Raw genomic sequence first — 20,576 nt, 5'->3', positions numbered from 1 at the left:
TGGCCTAACCCATTACCTAATGTATACACTGGAACGGATTTAAAAATGCCATTTAGAAAGCAAGAAGAAAAAATATTCTTAATGTGTTAAATGGAAGAATCACTGATTTTAGGTAAAGTAACATGCAAACTTCTTTACTCTATAAAATGCTCTGTTAAGTCTAAATTCCTAACGATCAAATATGTTGATATATATTTTGAGACTCTAAAAACATCCCATGTAACTTCTTCCTGTGGTCTTTATACTTCTAAGATTAAAAGATTTGCTTTAAAACTTTCTAAGGTGATGCTTCTTCCTACTTATGGTTAAACTGTTAACATCACATAATCCATTTAAAAAGAATTTCTGGTATATTTTGACTTAAATACTTGTCTTTTGGATCTCGTGATTTATTAACTGTTATAATTCCATATATGCAAGTATTAACAGTCATATTTTCATGGCTCCTGAAATATAAAACTGAGGAAATGAGTTCCACAAATTATGACAATATATTTAGAATAGTTACATTTAACATAAAGAAAAATAAGGCTTCAAAATACTGGTCATTTTGTGTATTTTATGACACAGAAATACACTCAGTAAACACCAGCGGGTAACAATATACCAAGTTTCCTAATCTCTTTTACAGTAGACTCTAAAAGTAGCTCATTTATTTATTATGATGGATAATTTCCTTGCTTAAGTTGAAGTATGCAAGTGAGGAAAGTTTATAGCAGCTGCTTAATAAACAAGGCCAGATTACTGGCAGTCAAAGTAAGGTAAGAAAAAGGTGAAAACATAATTCTTTTGACAATGACTAGCATTTTCAAGTTTGTCCACTGGGCACCCTGTTTAAGTAATAAAATCAGTATCTGCAAACTTGTAAGAGCATCTCTACTTTGGCAATTAATGAATGTCAGAAAGTATGGGGAGATCCTATGTGACAGAGTTACCCACCTCTCCATTACCATAATTATGTATTATGAGCATGATCTGTCTCTCTGAACATGACTCAGTTCTCAGCAGGGTATCAAGAAGCAATTATTTGTAGCCAACACCATTATTAGATAGAATTTCTGTATAGGAAGGTAATGTGGAATAAGACCACGGGAAAAGGGCAGAAGTCAGGGAGTAAAAAATGACTAAGAATTACGCAAATTTAAAAGTGCCACACATTTGTATACAAATAAGCTGTACTAAGCAGGACACGTATTCCTGCAACAACACTGTAAAGGTCTGATACGCATGACATAAAACTACTCAGCGTGTTCTGTGAACTCAGGCCAGTCTGCAAACTGTTTACTACTAATCCGTGATGAAATAAGCAGCTTGTACCAAAAATTGAAATCAATTACGTTACTAGCATGCTGTTTAGTTCAGCTGACATTTTTTCCATAGCATTTCTCCCTTTTCGATGAAGCAAGCAGTATACTGATTTACATTCTGGCACAAGCTCCTTATCTTGAGAACCAGTAACAGTTTGCAGCACAGCTACTCTGAGTACCCCTGTCATAAAGCACAATGCCAAATGGAATAAAGTATATTTAAAATGTTGCATATATAACAACCTTTTATTTACTCCAAATTTATTAAGTTCTGAAATTCAGAGGCTTGGTTATATTCTCTAACTTTCCAACACTTAAAGTGTATCTGTCACATGGATGACACGATATACCAGATGGCTAACAATGCTATCAGACTTTACATGTATAAACATCTATGGGCAGTTAAATTAATTCTTGATTAAATATTAATACATTCTGAATTTGATTAGATGAAGTTTAATAAAGTTAAGTCTAATAAGGACCTCATGTAAATTAAGCAATAAATTTGGGTATTTTTCATCAGTCTTTTTCAGCAACTCCAAAATCTTTGTATGATACTTACTGATGACTTTTGCATCATTCCTTGAGGGACTTTGATCAAGCAATAATTCAGGTACATTCACCATGTAGAAAATAAATATTCTGAAAAATCAATACACAGCTGATGAACACATGAAACAATCAAAACGAGTGAAATTAAAAAAGGTTCTAGAAGATGTGTTCCACTCTAACTAAACATGTAAGTTCAAGATATCTTCCTTCTTCCACGGGAAAAATTTGTTGTCACACTTCTTTCTAGTAGAAAGTTTTATAACAAAAGTTGCTTTTCACAGCTACTGTTTTCTGAAGAGACCAGAATTTCAGAATTAACATACCATATAAAAAATTCCTATTTTTCAAATCTTATTTTCTTACTTTCTTATGGAAGCCAATGTAATTTCAACTATTATAATCCTGATTTCACACAGCACAAAGATGTTCAAATGACTTTCAGCTTGTAACTGGTAGATGGATTTACAAGCACTTTGAAAGTAGAAATTGACAGGACTTAGTGGATGACTGTGTTAGTATCTCCATTTTCTTAATCAGCTGCATCCCTAGTGCTTAAACAATGCCTAACACATAATGAGTGCTCAAAAACAGCTGCTGAATAACTGAGCTGAAGGAACAGGAGGAAGAGGAGTTTAAGATGACTACCAAGTATATGACATATGTATAGCTGAACGACATTACCATTAACTGAAGTAGAAAAAACAAGAAGAGGAGTGTAAATGGGGAAAAAAGAAGTTCCATTCACGTACACTGATTTCTGTGGGAATTCTAAGTGGTAATATCCAGAGGACTGCTAAATATATAGGTTTGAAACTTAAGAGAAAGTTATGGAATAAACAGATATTTGGAAGGCCTCACCATATAGATCGTAGTTAAAACTGTGAGTGTGGGTGAACTTTATTTGGGATAATATGTGGTATGAGCACAGGGTAAAATCTTTCATGAGAAAGTAAAATATTTGGAAAAACCAGCACAGGGGTGTATGGGAAGGGAATGAGGAAGAAATGAAGATGAGATTCTAGAAGGCAACTGAGAAGGAACAGTCTGGGAAGCTGGGTGAAAGCCAGGAGAGAATTATGTCCTAGAAACTAAGGCAGGAGAATTTTAGGAAGGACATGGTCCTCCACTCAAATTCTACAAAGACACTGAAAGAGAGCTAAGGGATCTGGCAGTTAAATCATCATGTGTGATGTTAGTAAACACAGACTCGATGGAGTGCACTTTAAGAAGCTTAGTTGTGAAGGGAAGGGCATAGAGGATTAAATAAACAGGGATGTAGGGCAAAAGATTTTGTTGAATCTTGTATGTGTGCAAAAATATTATCACATGATTGCTCCAGTTCTACTTTCCTTCCTTCTGTCCACATCCATCCATCCTCTGCCACTTGCCCCTCAACACAGCCTCATTAGCAGCCTGGTATACATACCTCCTTCCAGATTTTGCTCCATGCTTATGAAATTTTATGTAAATATATATATACATATACAAACATATGTAGGTTTTTAAAACATTGCTCATTTTATAAAAATGAGATAGTATGAATATTCATCTTGATTTTTCTAAGTCAACAATATCTTATGAAAATCTCTCCAAGTAACTGGTACAGCATTAAGACATATACTTTTTCATGGCTGTACAATAGTCCATGGTGTGGCTACATACCTCAATTTATGTTACCAATCTCCGGTATGACTATATATTTTTTCTTTACCACTAAAAACAGTGCTGTAATAAAGACAAGATATTCCCAGAAGTGTGACTACTAGATCAAGGAACATAGGTATTTTTAAAAACATTTTTATAATGGTAAATTCTGAACTTACACACAAGTAGACAGAATGTTATACTGAACCCCCAAGTACCCATCACTCAGCTCTAATAGCCATCAATCTTCAGCCACTCCATACCTCTACTCATCAAGCACATCCCATTCATATCATTTCATCCAGAAATATTTCAGTATGTATCTTTAATAAAGAGCTCTTGTATTTCGTTAGCTGCTGCCAGACTGTTTTTGAAAAAAAAACTGTAACAATTCATACACCTCCCTTTCAACTGTTGTCCGTAACCACTTTTATAAGTTGTTGGTTTATTCTTCTATTTCTTTATAAAAAAAAAAAGAAAATATACATATTGATATATATATATATTTTTTGAGGAAGATTAGCCCTGAGCTAACATCTGTTGCCAAGCCTCCTCTTCTTTTATTGGGCCTGGGCTAACATCTGTGCCCATCTTCCTCCACTTTATACGGGACGCTACTACAGCATGGCCTGACAAGCTGTGCATCGGTGCATGCCCAGGATCCAAACTCAGGCCGCTAGCAGTGGAGCGAGCACACTTAACCACTACACCACGGAGCCGGCCCCTTAACATACTTTTTAAATCCTTAAATATCTGTAGTTATCTCTATTTTACCCTGACGGCAGGCTAATACCTTGGTCAGGTACAGGATTCTTTTTCTTTTTTATTTTTTGTGAGGAAGCTCGGCCCTGACCTAACATCTGCCAATCCTCCTCCTTCTGCTGAGGAAGACTGGCCCTGGGCTAACATTCCTGTCCATCTTCCTCTTTATATGGGATGCCACCACAGCATGGCTTGACAAGTGGTGCGTCGGTGCACGCCCAGGACCCAAACCAGCGAACCCCGGGCCTCCACAGCAGAGCACGCGCACTTAACCACTTGCACCACGGGACCGTCCCCACGTACAAGAGTCTTATGTTGCAGGCCTTTTCTCTCAGTAGTCTCTCTAGACGTCCAACGCCAATGCGACACTATGAACTAAAGAATTTGGCCTGTGTGTGTGTGTGTGTGTGTGTGTGTGTGTGTGTGTCTTTTCTCATTGATCCACATGGAGCTCGCTGACCTTTCTAACTGATACACTCAGGTCTTCTTCAGCTCAGGAAAATAATTTCTTTTGTATAATTATGGACTCTCCTCCACCTGTTTCTTTTTTTCCCTCTTAAATTCCCATAAACATTATTCATATGTTTGATATGTTAGGTCTCCTGCATCTGTTCCCTAAGTCTTCTATGTTTTCTTTCAGGATTCTTTCTCTCTGTATTTTTGCTGTTTTGTGAGGATTTCTTTTACTTGATTTTCCAGTCTAATAATTCAAGTTCCAACAGTGATCATTCCCCACTTTAATTTATCTGTTGAGTTACCTAGTTGTATAATCATGTTTCTCATTAGCTCTAAAAAGTCTTTTTGCGCTGTACTTCAATTTTCTTAAGTGCTCATTTTTGTTGTTGTTGAAGTTGTTTCCTCTAGTTGTTTCCTTTAGCTGGGTTAACATTCTATTTGTTCAAAATAATTGTTCTCTTGGGTTTCTAGGCAAACTTGGAGGGTTGTCTTTCTTCGTTAGCTCATGCAACCCAATGCTGGAGTAGTCCAAGAGGCAGCTCTCCCGTGAGTGGTGGAACGTAAAGTGGCCTTCACTTCTGTGACTGCCAGTTAGCACCTGAAGCACCAGGAGGAAGTCTCCCTGTCGTTTGACTCTAGGTCTTCTCAAACTTTCCCAGTCTCAGTAATGGAAGAACCTGGCCCACAGGTTCAGCTATTCCTTGGATTTGTGGGGGTTGGAGAATTCTGGCATAATCCCTAAGGACCAGTAACCCCTCCCCACCAATTCAACAAATATTTATTGAGCAACGTCTATCTACCAAATTCTTAAGGAGTTTACATGAGGTGAAAATAGATACTAAAAGGAAAGCTGCCACCTTTACAACTTTGTCTATAGTTTTAGCTCCATTCATTAACATTACTAGCACCAAATACCGCTGTCAACTCTTTAACATTCTATTTTTCTCTCTTTATTCACCTCCTCATCTCCTCTTCCTATAATTAGTCTCACTTTTGGATGGGTGACAGTTAAGAGGAAGCCCTGACCATTTCCATTTTCAAAATCACCATTGCTGGTCCAAAGTGTCAGGCTTTCCCCACAACACATCATCTTCAGAATTTCTTAGTCTTAAAAAAAAATCAATACCCTAGATCTTTCTTGTGCCATTTATCTTAACTAAGTTTTGTACAAAATTCCCCCAGAGAAGTATAAATCACCAATAACTATATGCTTAATTTTTTAGTCTTGCTCATTTTTTAAAGTTTGATATGCCTTTTAAGTCATTTTTATTTTTTTCTACAGGTTCTTCTTCTTCATTTCCATGCAATTTATCTGCTGAAAAACCAAACCTGTTTGGGTTTCCCACAGTCTGGATTTTTCTTGGTTGCAGTTCACTGCGTTCCTCTGACTTTGGGATTTCCTGCAAATGGCAGCTGGATCCTGAGCAGTGGTAGTGTAGGGTATTCTTTCATCAGGGGGCATGCAATGTTTTCTTTCTTGCTCTTTTTTAATTTAATGTTAGCAACTGTTGATACTCAATGCTTAGATACATTAACTAATTGGGAGTTGCAAAATGTCCAAGTTTTTTTCATTCTTTGAGCTGGATTAATCTTATAAGAAAATATTTCTCCTTACCAATAATGAGGTTACACAATGATGGAGTTCATATAAGAAAGGCAAGATAAATGACTGATTTTTTTCTTTTTTGCCTAATCTAAAATAATAAATTGGTTCTCTGATGATGATTTAAAAATTTATCATTATGGACTCATGGATTTAAACATATTTGATGGGTTTCAAATCTTTGCAATTAATACTCTTATTGAAGCTCAAACTACCCCATCTTTGGCCAGTGGGAAACTGCTCCAAGTTGCCTCCTAAGGCTTTTTGACAACACCTTATTTTAGTCTTTGACAGCTTCCTTGAAATCTGCAACGACAAGATGTTCCAAGCTTATCTTATATATTTCCTGCCCGAGACTTAGAATCATCCATTTTGTCCAAGAAGTCTTGGTTTTCTTTGAGTAGAAAATATTTCAAGATTATAATCTGGGCACTATGACTGATTATTGCTACTTAGTCGTTGCTTTTAGATCTTTTTCAATGAACAAAACAAGGAAGTTTTATGTATTTGTATATATTTAAAGTTTTATTTGGAAATAATTTCAAACTCACAAGAAGTTAGGAAAATAAATATTAAACACTATATATCCTTTACCCCGATTTGCCTATTGTTAATGTTTTACTCTCTTGCTTTATAATTTGCTTTCTCTCTCTATATATGTGTGTATAAATACATTTTTTTTTCCTGAACTATATGAAAGTAAATTACATACATCATGGCCCTTTACCACTACACTATATACTTCAGTATTTCCTAAGAAATAAACATTTCCTAAGACATAAGGATATTCTCTTGTTACCACAGTACAGTCATCAACTTCATAAATTTACATTGATACAACACTGATCTACTGTTCATATTCCTTATTAAGTGATCTAATAATGTCCTTTATAATCATTTTTCCCCTCCAGAACAGGATCCAGTCTAGGAGCAGGTATTGCCTTTAATTAATATCTCTTTAGATAGTCTGGAACATTTCTACCGCCTTTATTGGTTTTTCATGATACTGACATTTCTTTCTTTCTTTTTTTTTTTTTTGTGAGAAAGATCAGCCCTGAGCTAACATCCATACCAATCCTCCTCGTTTTCCTGAGGAAGATCAGCCCTGAGCTAACATCTATTGCCAATCCTCCTTTCTCTCCCCAAAGCCCCAGTAGATAGTTGTATGTCACAGTTGCACATTCTTCTAGTTGCTGTATATGGGACGCTGCCTCAGCATGGCTGGACAAGCGGTGCGTCGCTGCGCGCCCGGGATCCGAACCCGGGTCGCCAGTAGCGGAGCGCTTGCACTTAACTGCTAAGCCATGGGGCCGGCCATTTCTTAATCTTTCATGGCATTGGCTTTCAAAAAGAAAGAAAAAAAAAAAAATAGAACATTCCTCATGATTATGCATTCTTAGCCAGAATGCTATAAAAGTGATGCTACATCCTTCTCACAGTAGCACATCTGGAGGCACATGATGTGCACGTGTCCGTCCTTTGATGATGTTAATTTTGATCACACAATTCAGGCGCTGCTAGATTTCTCTACCACATAATCATTGGGTTTTTTCCCTCCTCTCTTATAATGTGAAAAGGCCATGTAAATATCCTGATCTTCATCAAAAAATTCCCCCTAGATTTATCAGCCATTAGTGATTCTTGCCAAATCATCTTTACCATCAAGGGTGTAAATTATCAGGTAAGGGTGGAGATTGACTAGGAAGGGGCATAAGGAACTTTCTGGAGTGACAGAGATATTCTGTTTCTTGATAAGGTTGGATTATACAGATGTACGCATTTCTTAAACTCAAACAATGTTTTATTAAATAAAGAATTATTAATTTCACAAATGTAAATACTACCTAAAAAAAAATCATACACAAAAACTGAACTCTAGCTAATGAAATGCATGCTGAAGTACTTAGAGATATCTGCAGCTTATTTTGAAATGCATCAAAAAACACAATGGATTGATGGGTAGATGGATAGATATGTGATAATGTAATAAAGGAAATACAGCAAAAATTAACAACTATAAAATGTAGTTGGTGGGTACAAGGTGCTCACTCTAGAATTCCTTGAACTTTGCTGTATGTTTGAACATTTTCATAATAATAAACATTGGGATTTTAACTTCTGCACAGCAAAAGAAAACATCAACAAAATGAAAAGGCAACCTACTCAATGAAAGAAAATATTTGCAAATCATATCTGGTAAGGGGTTAATACCCATAATATATAAAGAACTCATACAACTCAATAGCAGACAAACAATCTGAGTAAAAAATGGGTAGAGGATCTGAATAGACATTTTTCCAAAGACATACAGATGGCCAAAATGTACATGAAAAGATGCTCAACATCACTGATCATCAGGAAAATGCAAATCAAAACCAAAATGAGCAAATCAAAACCAAAATGAGCTATCACTTCACACCTGTCAGAATGGCTATTATCAAAAAGACAACAAATAATAAGTGTTGGCGAGGATGTAGAGAAAAGGGAATCCTTGTGCACTGTGGTGGGAATGTAAATTGGTGCAGCCACTATGGAAAACAGCATGAAGGTTGCTCAAAAAATTAAAAATAGAACTGCCAGCAATTCCATTTCTGGGTATGTATCCAAAGAAAACGAAAACACTAATTTGAAAAGATATATGCACTCCCATGCTCACTGCAGCATTATTTACAATAGCCAAGATACAGAAACAACCTAAATGTCCACTGATAGATGAACGGATAAAGAAAATGCGGTGTGTTTGTATGTGTGTATATATATGCGTTATGTGAGTATATATGTATACACATACACACACACACAGACATACACAGTGGAATGCTATCCAGCTATAAAAAGAATGAAATCTTGCCATTTGTGACAACATGGATGGAACTTGATATGCTAAGTGAAATTAGACAGAGAAAGAAAAACCATATGATGTCATTGCTATGTACAATCTAAAAACAAAAACAAAAACCAAGCTCATAGATACAGAGAACAGACTGGTGGTTGTCAGAGGCAGGGGTTAGGGGGCGGGCAAAATGGGTGAAGGGGGTCAAAAGGTACAAACTTCCAGTCATAAAATAAATAAGTCATGGGGATGTAATGTACAGCATGATGACCGTAGTTAATAATACTGTATTGCATATTTGAAAGTTGCTAAGAGAGTAGATCTTGAAAGTCCTCATTACAATGAAAAAGAAGAAAAAAAAGTTTTTGTAACTATGTATGGTGACAAATGTTAACTAGACTTATTGCAGTGATCATTTCACAATGAATACAAATATCAAATCATGTTGTACACCTGAAACTAACACAATGTTATGTCAATTATACCTCAATAAAAAAAAAAAAAAGTAAAAGGTAGACCTTTCTGCAAAACTATGGATGTTGTTCTATTGCCTTCTGGCAATGGCTGAGATTAAATAAGCATGGTTTGGTTTTTATTTCCTTACATACAATAATATAAAAGTAGTATTACCTAATTGCTTATACAAATTCTTTAAGATTTTGTGAGGATATGGCTAGTTATGAGACATTAAATTCTTTTTCACTGATTTTTGCCTGAAACGTGGTGAACGCTTCCAATCTGTACACAAAAGACTTTCTTCTATAAACAAGTTTTCTTCCGTTATATTTTTAATTGTTTATTTTTTTTTTAAACTCTGAGCATGCCAAAAGTTTTCCGAAATATTCTCTTGGATCCTTCCTTTTTGAAATCATGTTTGTAAAACTGTGCCCATACCTTGCAACAACGACCAGTGTTCAACCACCTAAATCACAAAAGTAAAAACGCAAAGATGATTCATTAATGCCAGGAAAAGACAGGTCAAGTTTGGTTAGTAGCTCTCTAATTTATAAAAGAATGAAAAGAAGTCAGAGTTGCAGCAGTGATAGGTATTAATAGGGAGCGGTTCTGCAGCAGGCTTGAACGTAATATCAGCAATTTGTGGGGAAAAAATCATGGAAACAGGGCAACGGCATTATCACTCCATTTATACAGAGAATGTGTAGCAAATATCTAGGTTACTAAATTCACCATTCTTAACAGCTGGCTAGCATTATTCTAAGGTACTCAAACATTTATATATTATAAAGCAGAAGTAAAATGTTCTACTAAATATCATGTCCAACAAAGAATTGAATGTAGGTTATCTGCAACGAACCTGTGTAACTTTCATCATCATCAGATAAAGGCACCTCTCTTTTTAGCAGCAATTCCAGCTCCTCTGTCTCTGCTACATCCACTGGACGCTCCCCGTGTTTATTAGCTTGAAATGGATTTCCACCATGACGAAGTAACAGTTTCACTATCTGCAACATTAAACAATAGGAAGATTTAGTCCCTCCACAGATTGTATCATTTCAACTATTCTCTTGCTAACACTCATAATATCCTTCTACCTCATCTACTTTGCCTCTCCACTCCTCACAATGAATATTCTAAATCTTGATTACTCTTTTCAAGTTCCATCTTCATTGCCATCCCTCACCATCTAATGATCTTATCTACCACAAAGAAATTTCCTCCTCAAAATTTAAGCTGGGCTATTTTAGCACTAAATTTCATCATTTTTCTTCCTGTTTTATCATTCAACAAATATTTATTGAGTACCTATTAACATGCACTGCTCTAAGTTCTGCAGATAAATTAATGAACAAGAATAACAATCTCCCTAGCCTCTTGGAATGTATTTTCCAGAGGAAGTCTCAAAAAAAAAGTATTTCCCTTCTGTTTAGGGCTAATATCACTACCAGTGCTCTTAATCTTATTCTTTTCCCCATCTCCCAGGAAGTTAAACTATCTCTGATGCAGATTTACTTAGCACTAACAAAGCTTAGAATTCAAGGCCCCTCAGTTTCACGGTCCCCTTACAAGGACCTATATCTAATTTTGTATTCATTACATTGAAATTTTTCTTAAAGAAACCCTCTCTTCCCCCACCAAATTATGTAAGCTTGGGGCCCCACAAAATCAGGATCTGTCTGGTTAGTCGTCATTTCATTTCTTTTGTTTGTTGCTTCTTATCCTCTTCCTTTCTACATTTTTAACCTCTTTTTGATTGGCTCCTTTCTAGAAGCCAATCCAGTTCATGCCTCTTTCACCTTAAAAAAGTAATAGCAGGGGCCAACCCAGTGGAGTAGCAGTTGAGTTCTGCTTCGGCGGCCCAGGGTTCACCGGTTCGGATCCTGAGCACAGACCTACGCACTGCTCATCAAGCCATACTGAGGTGGTGTCCCACATAGAAGAGCTACAACTCTACAACTATGATATACAACTATGTACTGGGGTTTTGGGGAGAAAAAAGAAAAAGAGGAAGATTGGCAACAGATGTTAGCACAGTGCCAATCTTCCTCAAACTACTACTACCACTACCACTACCACTAATGGCAACAAAGACAAGACATGAAATACAGATAAAACAAAAAACTGTTCAAACCTATATTCTCCTCCTCTGGCTAAATTTCTCTTCTTTCCTTTACAGTCAAGCTCCTGAAAAGATGTTTAACCCTTGCAGCCTTGACTTTTTTATGAGCCCTTCACTCCTCTACCTACAATTACCATCAGTCCTATGAAATGGGTCTTCTAAGATCTGTAAAGATCTAAGCCAATGACTGTTTCCCTCGGATTCTGTCCTTGAATCACTGTCTCATGCTCTGGTCTATATATATCATCTCTTTGGAGATGACAACCACACGACTATGTGAATGTGATGACAACTATGCAATCCATGATTCATTCCCATTTTCTTGCTCTCTTTCTTGAGCTCCAAATCCATACATCCAAATGCTCACTGAACATATTTGTATTTCAATACAATAGCTGAAACCAATAAGTCCCAAAATGAGTTCATTAAACTTGCACCCTTATCTTTTACCTATTTCCATTCTCAGTGACTGGCACCAAAATATGCCCAGTCATTGAAGCCAGAAACCTGGGAGTCATCACTGACTCTTGTTTTTCACTCATACTCTACATCATATAGGTGGCCAAGTGTTATTAATTCTGCTTCTTTACCATCTCTTCTTGTTTTGAGCCTCCATTTCCATTGACATTAGTATGTTCTATCATATGTAAATCTATACTATAATTTATTAACACATTTCTCCCCTTATTCTAGACCATAAACTTCCTGCGGGATCGAGTCTTTATTCATCTTTGTTTTCCCAACACATAACTATGACGTCCTCTGGTACTTAGAAAATATATCATGTCTTTGTAAACAAGATTCTGTAAATTAGGAATTTATAACAAATGAAAGTATTTATAAATAATGAAGATTCATAGTGAATTAAATAATGAAAAATGTTTTCTAGATTATGAAAGAAGAAACTATCGACAGAGAAAATTTGAAACGTAAATGAATGTATGAAGAAAACGAATTACTCATGATCCCAACTGTTAATATTTTATTTTCCATTTTGTTTACTAATTTTTATCAAATTATATATGCTTATGATTTTAAAAGATCAACTAGCTTTTCAAGGCTGCTGCTGAGGAACAATCCTCTCTGATACCTATTTCCAAGTAACATACTTAGCTTCTGCTTCTGTATTTTTCAGTTTTAGGTACTATCTACCGTCTTACAATGGACGACGTGGATTTAGCTGTCTTTCACCAACTCTCCTCCCAAACACATACACTTGCCTTCCTCCTAACTTTTCAATATAGTTTTATTATTTTTTGCATAATTATGATTAATATCATGTTGAGCCAAGTAGTACACTACGACTAACTTTCCATTCTTACACAATTTCTCCCCCCAAGGAGTTAATTATTTTGACTTTTCTTTAGCTCAGTTTTCTACATACTCATCTTTAATTCAAGCCCTAATCTGCTAAAAGTATAGATCTCTTCAATTTAATATACTATCTTTTTCTTTAATTAGAAACTCCTTTCTCCAGACCCTCTAACTTGCTTTAAAATGGACTGGTTGCTCTCTAGATTTGCTTCCCAGTTGTCATCTTGGCATCTCCCTTTATCCTATCATCCCAGAAATAGAACTCCTCTCAATTTTGTGTTGGATTATTTAGATTCTATCTTCTTTCTTGGTTTACTCCCTCATTTTGTTGAATTACCAACTCCAGGAGATTCCTGAGAAAGAGTAAATATTTTGAAATTTTTACATGTCACAAAATACCTTTATCTTATCCTCACTTGATTAATACTTAGTCTGGAAATTTCAGGATAATGTATCTTGGTCTTGGCCTTTTTACATCCATTGATCTGAGCATTCAACTGTCTTTTCAATCTGAAGACCCATGTTCCTTCAGTTCTGGGAAAATTTCTAGTTTTATTTATTTGATAATGTTCTTTTCTGTTTTCACTGTTCTGTCTTCTAAGAACCCTTGTTAACATAGTGCATCTCCTGAATTAATCTTCTTTTTTCTAATTTCCCCTCCTCCATCTTTGTCTTTTTGTGTCCTAATGTCTGGGAGATTTCCTCGACTTTATCTTTAACCCTCACCACTCCATTTTTCATTTCTGCTACCATGTTATTAATTCCCAAGAGTTTGTTTTTTTTTTTTAATTCACTGACTCTTCTCTGTTTAATGCATCCAGTTCTTGTTTCATGGCTATAATAAGCTCTTCTCTCTTTGGGGAAGTTAGTGGGGTTTGTTTTTGGAAGTTCCTCCTGGCATTATTGTGTTTTCCAAGTTCCTACTTTTCTATTTACTTGTTTTGGTCTGTGCTTTCCATATTAGAGACTTTTCTCAAATGTCAGGTGATCAATCATTGGCTATCCACATTAAGAGTAAGACACTAAAAGACTTCTTGAAAGTTTTGTAGGCATGGGTAGGACTGTTGACAGATGGACTTCATGCTAGTGTGATATGACAGGGCCATTTCATCAGACCCACCCTGCCCTTGCTAGTTCAATTTCCCATGGAGAAATCTTTCAACTCATGGACTATAAGCCTTACTGTCAGCATTCTGGTTCCTGAAAGGAGGCTGGAGTCTTAATGTTCAGTATGTTTTAATTAACTTACACTTAATCTTTACTCTCAACTAGTCTTGTAGTCAGTCCAGAACATATGGTTTACACTTGTCAGGAAATAAGCCTCCAATCATCTGTCAGGCTGAGAGAGGTGCAATCATCTGGCTATGTTGGGTCAGGAAGGGGATATGAAGGTCAAAAAGACTCTGATCCAATCCTCTTGTTTTCAGTTGTATCTTAACAGGCACTTCCATAAGTACCCAGCGCCATCAATTCCTGAGCTTTCATTTTTCTGGGATTCTGTGTTGAAATGGCTTCAGTTTCAATTTTCTTGCATTTTCTAAAACAGGAAATTGGCAAATTTGGTCTGTAGGCCAAATGTGGCATGCCAACTAAGAATAGTTTTTACATTCTTTTAAAATACTTTAAAAAGGACTGGTAAAGGAGAAGAAGCACCAAGGAGGAGGAGAGAAGAGAAGGAAAGAGGGAGGATGGGGTGGTGGAGAAAGCATATGGCCTGTAAAGCCTAAAATATTTATAATTGGGCTCTTTCCAGAAAAAGTTTCCAAACCCCATTCTTGGTCAGTAACCACTCATTCCTCTAATTTTCACATCCCAAAATGTTGGTTTTCTTGTTTCTTCTGTTATTTGTCCTGTGGGTCTATGTCCTTTAAAATCTCCCTTGTTGGGGCCGGCCTGGTGGCAGAGCGGTTAAGTGCACACGCTCTGCTGATGGTGGCCTGGGTTTGGATCCTGGGCGTGCACCAATGCACCACTTGTCAGGCCATGCTGTGGTGGCGTCCCACATAAAGTGGAGGAAGATGGGGATGGATGTTAGCTCAGGGCTGATCTTCCTCACACAAAAACAAAACAAAACAAAACTCCTTTGTCATTTCAGGGGTTTGAGAAGGTAACTGAAGTAAAAAACCTTTTAGTTATTATAAATAATACTGTAGTGAACATCTTTGTAAGCTGAAAAACATTTTCCATTTTTAGGCTTATTTCCTTAGGCTAGAACTCTACAATGAGAAAACAGAATAAAGGATCTTGATACTGCTGAAAGCTTTTATACCCATCAGGAAATAATAAATATTTATTACATGCCTATGATGAGTTAGGGACAGTTGGTTCATTCAAACATGTTAGAAAAACTATAACCTAAATAATCAATACTTTACAGATCATCCTCATATTCAAATAATTATTTATTGTAAAAAGGATTTAAAGTAACAAAGTTGCTTAAAACATAGCAGGCAACAAATCAGAAGTAGGTGAAAATGATTTGACAAAAAAATAAAGATAGGTATCTAAAACAGAACTACAGATAAGGGTATTATAAAAATCTGTGTATCCTGAAGTATTATACACTTGCAAAAGGTATGCTAAAGACCAGGTTCTTAGTATGCCATGTTAATCCTCTCTTACTCTACGTAATTTAAAACAGGCTACAGAACTGCTATCTTTCTGCTTCTCCCACCTTAGAAATGTTTTATGGATGACTGAAATTGTCATGAGCATTACTGAGTGAAAGAAATCGAAGTCTTTGGTAGTGATTCATAATATATGATACAGATATATACAAATGTGAGTTTTTGGTGGCTCTCATTTCTCTTCTCCTCCTCCTCAGGCACAAGTAAAAGAACAAGGAGAAAAAAGCTCTCAATAGCTCTGAATTGTGATCCTACTATCCTAGGCATGTTGGTAGGAGGAAAAGCAAAGGTCTTTTGAAAATAGCATGCCAGTCTCCCTCTAGAAATAGTGTTTGAGTCCCTATAAGTATATGAGCTCAAAGGTCAGCTTCTAGAAATATTTTGCAGTTATGTGCATACTTAGAAACTTGTATTCATAGAAACATGTCTTACTCACAAGGCATCATTCTTTAACATTATGTTTAGAAATCAGGAAATCTTTATTTATCACATTTAAAGGAAAAGTATTTTTGATAAACTCTCAATAATGCTTAAAAAAAAAAAAAAGAAGAAAAACGGCCAAAAGAACCATATTTAAAATATCACAGGCAGGAAAAAAAAAATCAGTTTCTGATAAATTCAGTGGAAAGAGAAATGTACCCTATATCTGTCAGGCCTTATGGATTAAGTCTTTGGCATTCTGCCTAGCCTCAGTCAGTTATCTATTCATCCTTCCATCCATGCACCTGCACATGCATCCATGCAGAACTTATTAAGTGCTTCTTCTGTGGCAAGTGGTTCCAGGGGTCACTAACACAAAACTATACAAAAAGCCTGTATGCATGGTGCTCACAGTGCAGTGCAGGAAACAGACAAGTACATCAGTAAAAGATAATGTAGTAAATGCTATCATATAGGTATGTACAAATTGCCAAAGGAGCAGAAAAGACTGGTACAATGGTAAGCAAGGACCAGTTTAGAAAAAATAACATTTATAGGCTATATTTTTCTTCAAAATTACAAGTTCTTTGAGAATCACAAAAAATACCTTATAGAAAAACATAAACGAGAAAAATAGCATTTTTAGTTTCCAAATTTTAGTTTCTAAAATATTAGAGTATATTTGAAAACAGCAATATAAAGGTAGCCTTTTAATCTTTTACCTCTGATAATTTCTATACCATTTTAGATTTCAAGGTATGTTTACACGCACAGTGTCCTGTTTTCTTTCAAAATATCCCCTTTAGATAGATATTATTTAATTTAAAGATGAGAAAACGGAGGTTCGGAGGAGAAAAGTAACGTGTTCAAGATCATACAGTTGGCAAATTGGCTAGGCCAGAACTGAATTCACATCTGTTTTCACTCTAAATTCCATTTTTTTACTCCAAGTAAACTGCCCTTTAAAAGATAGGCAGCATGACACTAAAATTTTCTATTGTGTGTCAAAAAAGAAAATAAGGCAGAGAATGTTTGCTGCTAAAGAGAGAAAAACAAGAGGGATCTTCCAGCACAAAGGTATGAGATAATATCAAAATCTGCTCTAGGACATTACAAAGCACGTCCTATCTTATTTACTAGAGAGTGGAGATGGTGTACTGAATAACAACTCTTCCAGAACAATGAATCATTTTTGTCCTAAAAAGACACTGAGATTTATCCCTTTTAGTCCCTTAATTTGGACTCAGACGTTGAATAAACTTAGGAGTGTCTTGGAAGAGGGGGACCTCTTGTGTTATTGCTTCTCCACGCTCTGGGAGAAGTTGAGGGTATTAGAATATAATAGGCCATACAGTTTTAACAACAGACACCAGAAGGTTGTTCCCTTATTGTGATGATTAAAAGAATACATACATATAAAGCATTTAGAACATTTCTAGTCCCATAGTGAAAACACACAAATATTGCTGTGAGAAGTTAATATAATGTAACTCACAAATAAATGATCATGAAGGACAAGTTATTAATATTTGGCTTCATACCCCAGTCATCATATTATCATGTGAATGTGAATATTCTTCTTACTGTAGAATCTAATTGCCATTTTTCATATTAAGTTATTTGACTTTGGGAAATATGCACTGAAGCCTACTGACTCAAAGAAGACAGACAAATCCAACTACCTGAAAATACAAAGGTAAAAAAAAACCTCAGGTAAATAAAATAATTCACGTGATGCTCCATCACTAGGTCTTTTAATATGAAAAATTTCAGTAATTCCAAATGTTGTTTAGATCAATAAGCAACTACATCTTCATTTGCAACAAAGATGTAAAAGAAGAGCTGTGTCCACTTCCATGCAGATTGTTCAAATACTCCTCAAAGAAAATGTTATTTTGGGCAGAGTTTCAAGCAGAAGAAATTGCTGATTTCATGCAACTTAGAGTATAACAACATATCAAATGTGATGGTAGTGAAGTCTGAGTGTTCATCCAATTTAAAAAGAAATGCTGTGTACACTGCCAGACTTGCTAAAAGATATACAAATCCTCTTCTTGTCTTCTATCACTATCACTGGTCTATTCAATAGGAAAACAATGTATAAGGAAAAATTTTAAGGGAATTTCCTGCCCTTACACCAAATGAGGGGCTCTTGGGCTTGAGGTCACCATGAAAATAAAGTTTTACCTGAGTGTCTGGAGTTTGCAGGTTCACACAGGCCAGTGTTTTGACTCTAGCCTAGAGAAACCTGAGAGTAAAAGCCTGACTGGATTTGCTACTGATATCAAAGCAAGGAGGGAGGGTGGTCATGGAAACAGATTTGCAAGTTAGTGCCATGGAGTCAAATCTGACTCCTAGCAACCCTGTGTACAGCAGAGTGGAACCCTGCCCGGTCTTTTTGTGCCGTCTTCTCACCTTCCAGCACTATATCAGACAATGCTCCACTGCTATTCACAGGGTTTTCATGGCCAATTTTTTTTGAAGTGGGTTCCAGGTCCTTCTTCCTTGTCTGTCTAGTCTGGAAGTTCCACTGAAACCTGTCCACCACGAGTGACCCTGCTGGTATTTGAAACACTGGCGGCGTACCAGCAACACGCAGCTGCCACCGTATGACAACTGACAGACAGGTGGTGTGGTTCTCTGACTGGGAAACGAACATGGGCCATGGCAGTCTGAGTGCCAAATCTTAATCACTAGACCACCAGGGCTGGCTGTATGTTCACTAGTGTTGGGGAAATGGAGTGTGTTTCCACGAGCCAAGCCTATACTGTGGATTGGAGCTGAGAGGTACCTGCATATGGATCAAAAGGACCAGGTAACAGTGCGGTGCAGAAGCTTCTAGCTCAAGTGTATAGCGGATATTGTGCATTGCTCAGATTCTCTTTTCTGGACCAAGATACTTGTTACCCCAACTACTCAGAGTATTGCTTGCTAACAACTTATAGCTGAGTTCCTCACCAGGAACTGCCACAGCCAAAGGGAGCAGCATTACTTAAGGGTTATGCCTCCTTGCTGTCAGCAGCTTGCATCTAACAACTGGTCCACATTGGGGCACAAAGACCTAGCCCCAAATCAGAATATCCTGGAAGGGCATCTCAGTATCAAGAACTCCCTGTGAGAAAGGCCCTGAGGCCTCTGTTACAGCTACATCACAGTTCAGCTTCTCCCTTTGTCCTGTCCTGCTGCTGTCACATCCTTACAGGTGTTGCTCCTGAAATAACATCTTTCCTCCTCCTATGCTTACAATCACCTGCAAATTTCTGTCTCACAATCTCAGGGCACCCAACCTACAGCAGATGCTGCCGAAGAGTGGTCCTGGAAGCAAACTCTAAGAAAGGATTTTTGAGCTATAATTACATGCTGGTTGGCCATGAGATGGAGTATTAACAGTCCTGGCATATGGTGGTCATGTAATTATTCAAACTTTCACAGGCCTCTGAGAGATACTAGGGAAATAATAATTATAATGACTATGATTCTCTTCTCAAGTCCTCACAGCCAGCCGAATGCACCTTCTCCACCCCTGAAGAAGAGAGGTTTATTCTCAAATAAGAGTAAATTTCTGGGTTTAGATATCAGCACAGTGGAGAACAGTTTTACGGTTCTCCAGAGTCAGGAGGATTAAATAAAAATTTCTGTAAGATAGAATGAGTTCATAGTCTCCCCTCACCACTGCTACACAAAAACTCTTCCTCTGCTTAGCTTCTAGAACGCTGGAAAACACTCATGTCACCCAGACTGGAAAGTAGAGTATTTCTTTCTGCAGAAACAATCTGTCGCAAGGGAAGGACCTACAAATACTGACATTCAGGAGACTTCTAACAAAACAGCCATCTGTCCTCCAGACATACTACAGAGAAGCTCGCTAATCAATAAGCTCCATACACCACACATCTCGTCACTCAGGTTTTTTTTTTTTCTATTTTTTATTTTTTTTGGTGAGGAAGACTAGCCCTAAGCTAACATCTGCTACCAATCCTCCTCTCTTTTTGTTGAGGAAGATCGGCCCTGGGCTAACATTTGTGCCCATCTTCCTCTATTCTATATGTGGGACGCCTGCCATAGCATGACTTGATAAGCGGTGCGTAGGTCTGCGCCCGGGATCCAAACGTGCGAACCCTGTGCTGCCGAAGTGGAGCTCATGAACTTAACCACTATGCCACTGGGCTGGCCCCAAATCAGGCTTTTTAGAGCTTCATTCAAACGTGAGTGAACAGAAGTTAGCAGAAGATCTCTAACTTGAAAAATACACCAAAACAGAGCAATAACACGAAGGATCTTGGGGAAATTCCTGACCATGCACGAAGTAGAACCATTTAATAAATATCCTCAGAGAGTTAAGATGGGCACCCGGAAAAAAAATCTCATGCAAACACTATGAGAATCTCACTGGGATTAATGGTAAAGAATATCCCAGGACAGCATCGATGCTACAGATCTAGAGAGCAATTAGTCCCAATTAGAGCAGGATACAAGCTAT

At 36.9% G+C, this 20,576-nt stretch overlaps 1 protein-coding gene across 6 annotated transcripts in view; it reads right to left on the bottom strand.

Moving 5' to 3' along the window:
• The window catches only part of ANKRD12 (ankyrin repeat domain 12), a 125,939-nt gene that overhangs the window by 39,240 nt on the left and 66,123 nt on the right, over positions 1–20,576 (bottom strand). For 5 of the 6 annotated variants that reach the window (XM_087438903.1, XM_014780332.2, XM_014780329.2 and 2 more), the window contains one exon: positions 10,473–10,620. In XM_087438903.1, the coding sequence (XP_087295029.1) occupies positions 10,473–10,620 (148 nt within the window). Of the gene's footprint in view, positions 1–1,869; positions 1,950–10,472; positions 10,621–14,298; positions 14,563–20,576 lie in introns of those variants that run through there. The other variant, XM_087438906.1, reaches the window with a different exon arrangement.

This window comes from Ceratotherium simum, chromosome 14 (genome assembly GCF_057802395.1).
Source record: "Ceratotherium simum simum isolate JZ-2026a chromosome 14, ASM5780239v1, whole genome shotgun sequence".
NCBI lineage: Eukaryota > Metazoa > Chordata > Mammalia > Perissodactyla > Rhinocerotidae > Ceratotherium > Ceratotherium simum.
The sequence above is the reverse complement of the archived record's forward strand: the minus strand, read 5'-3'. Positions and strand labels throughout refer to the sequence as shown.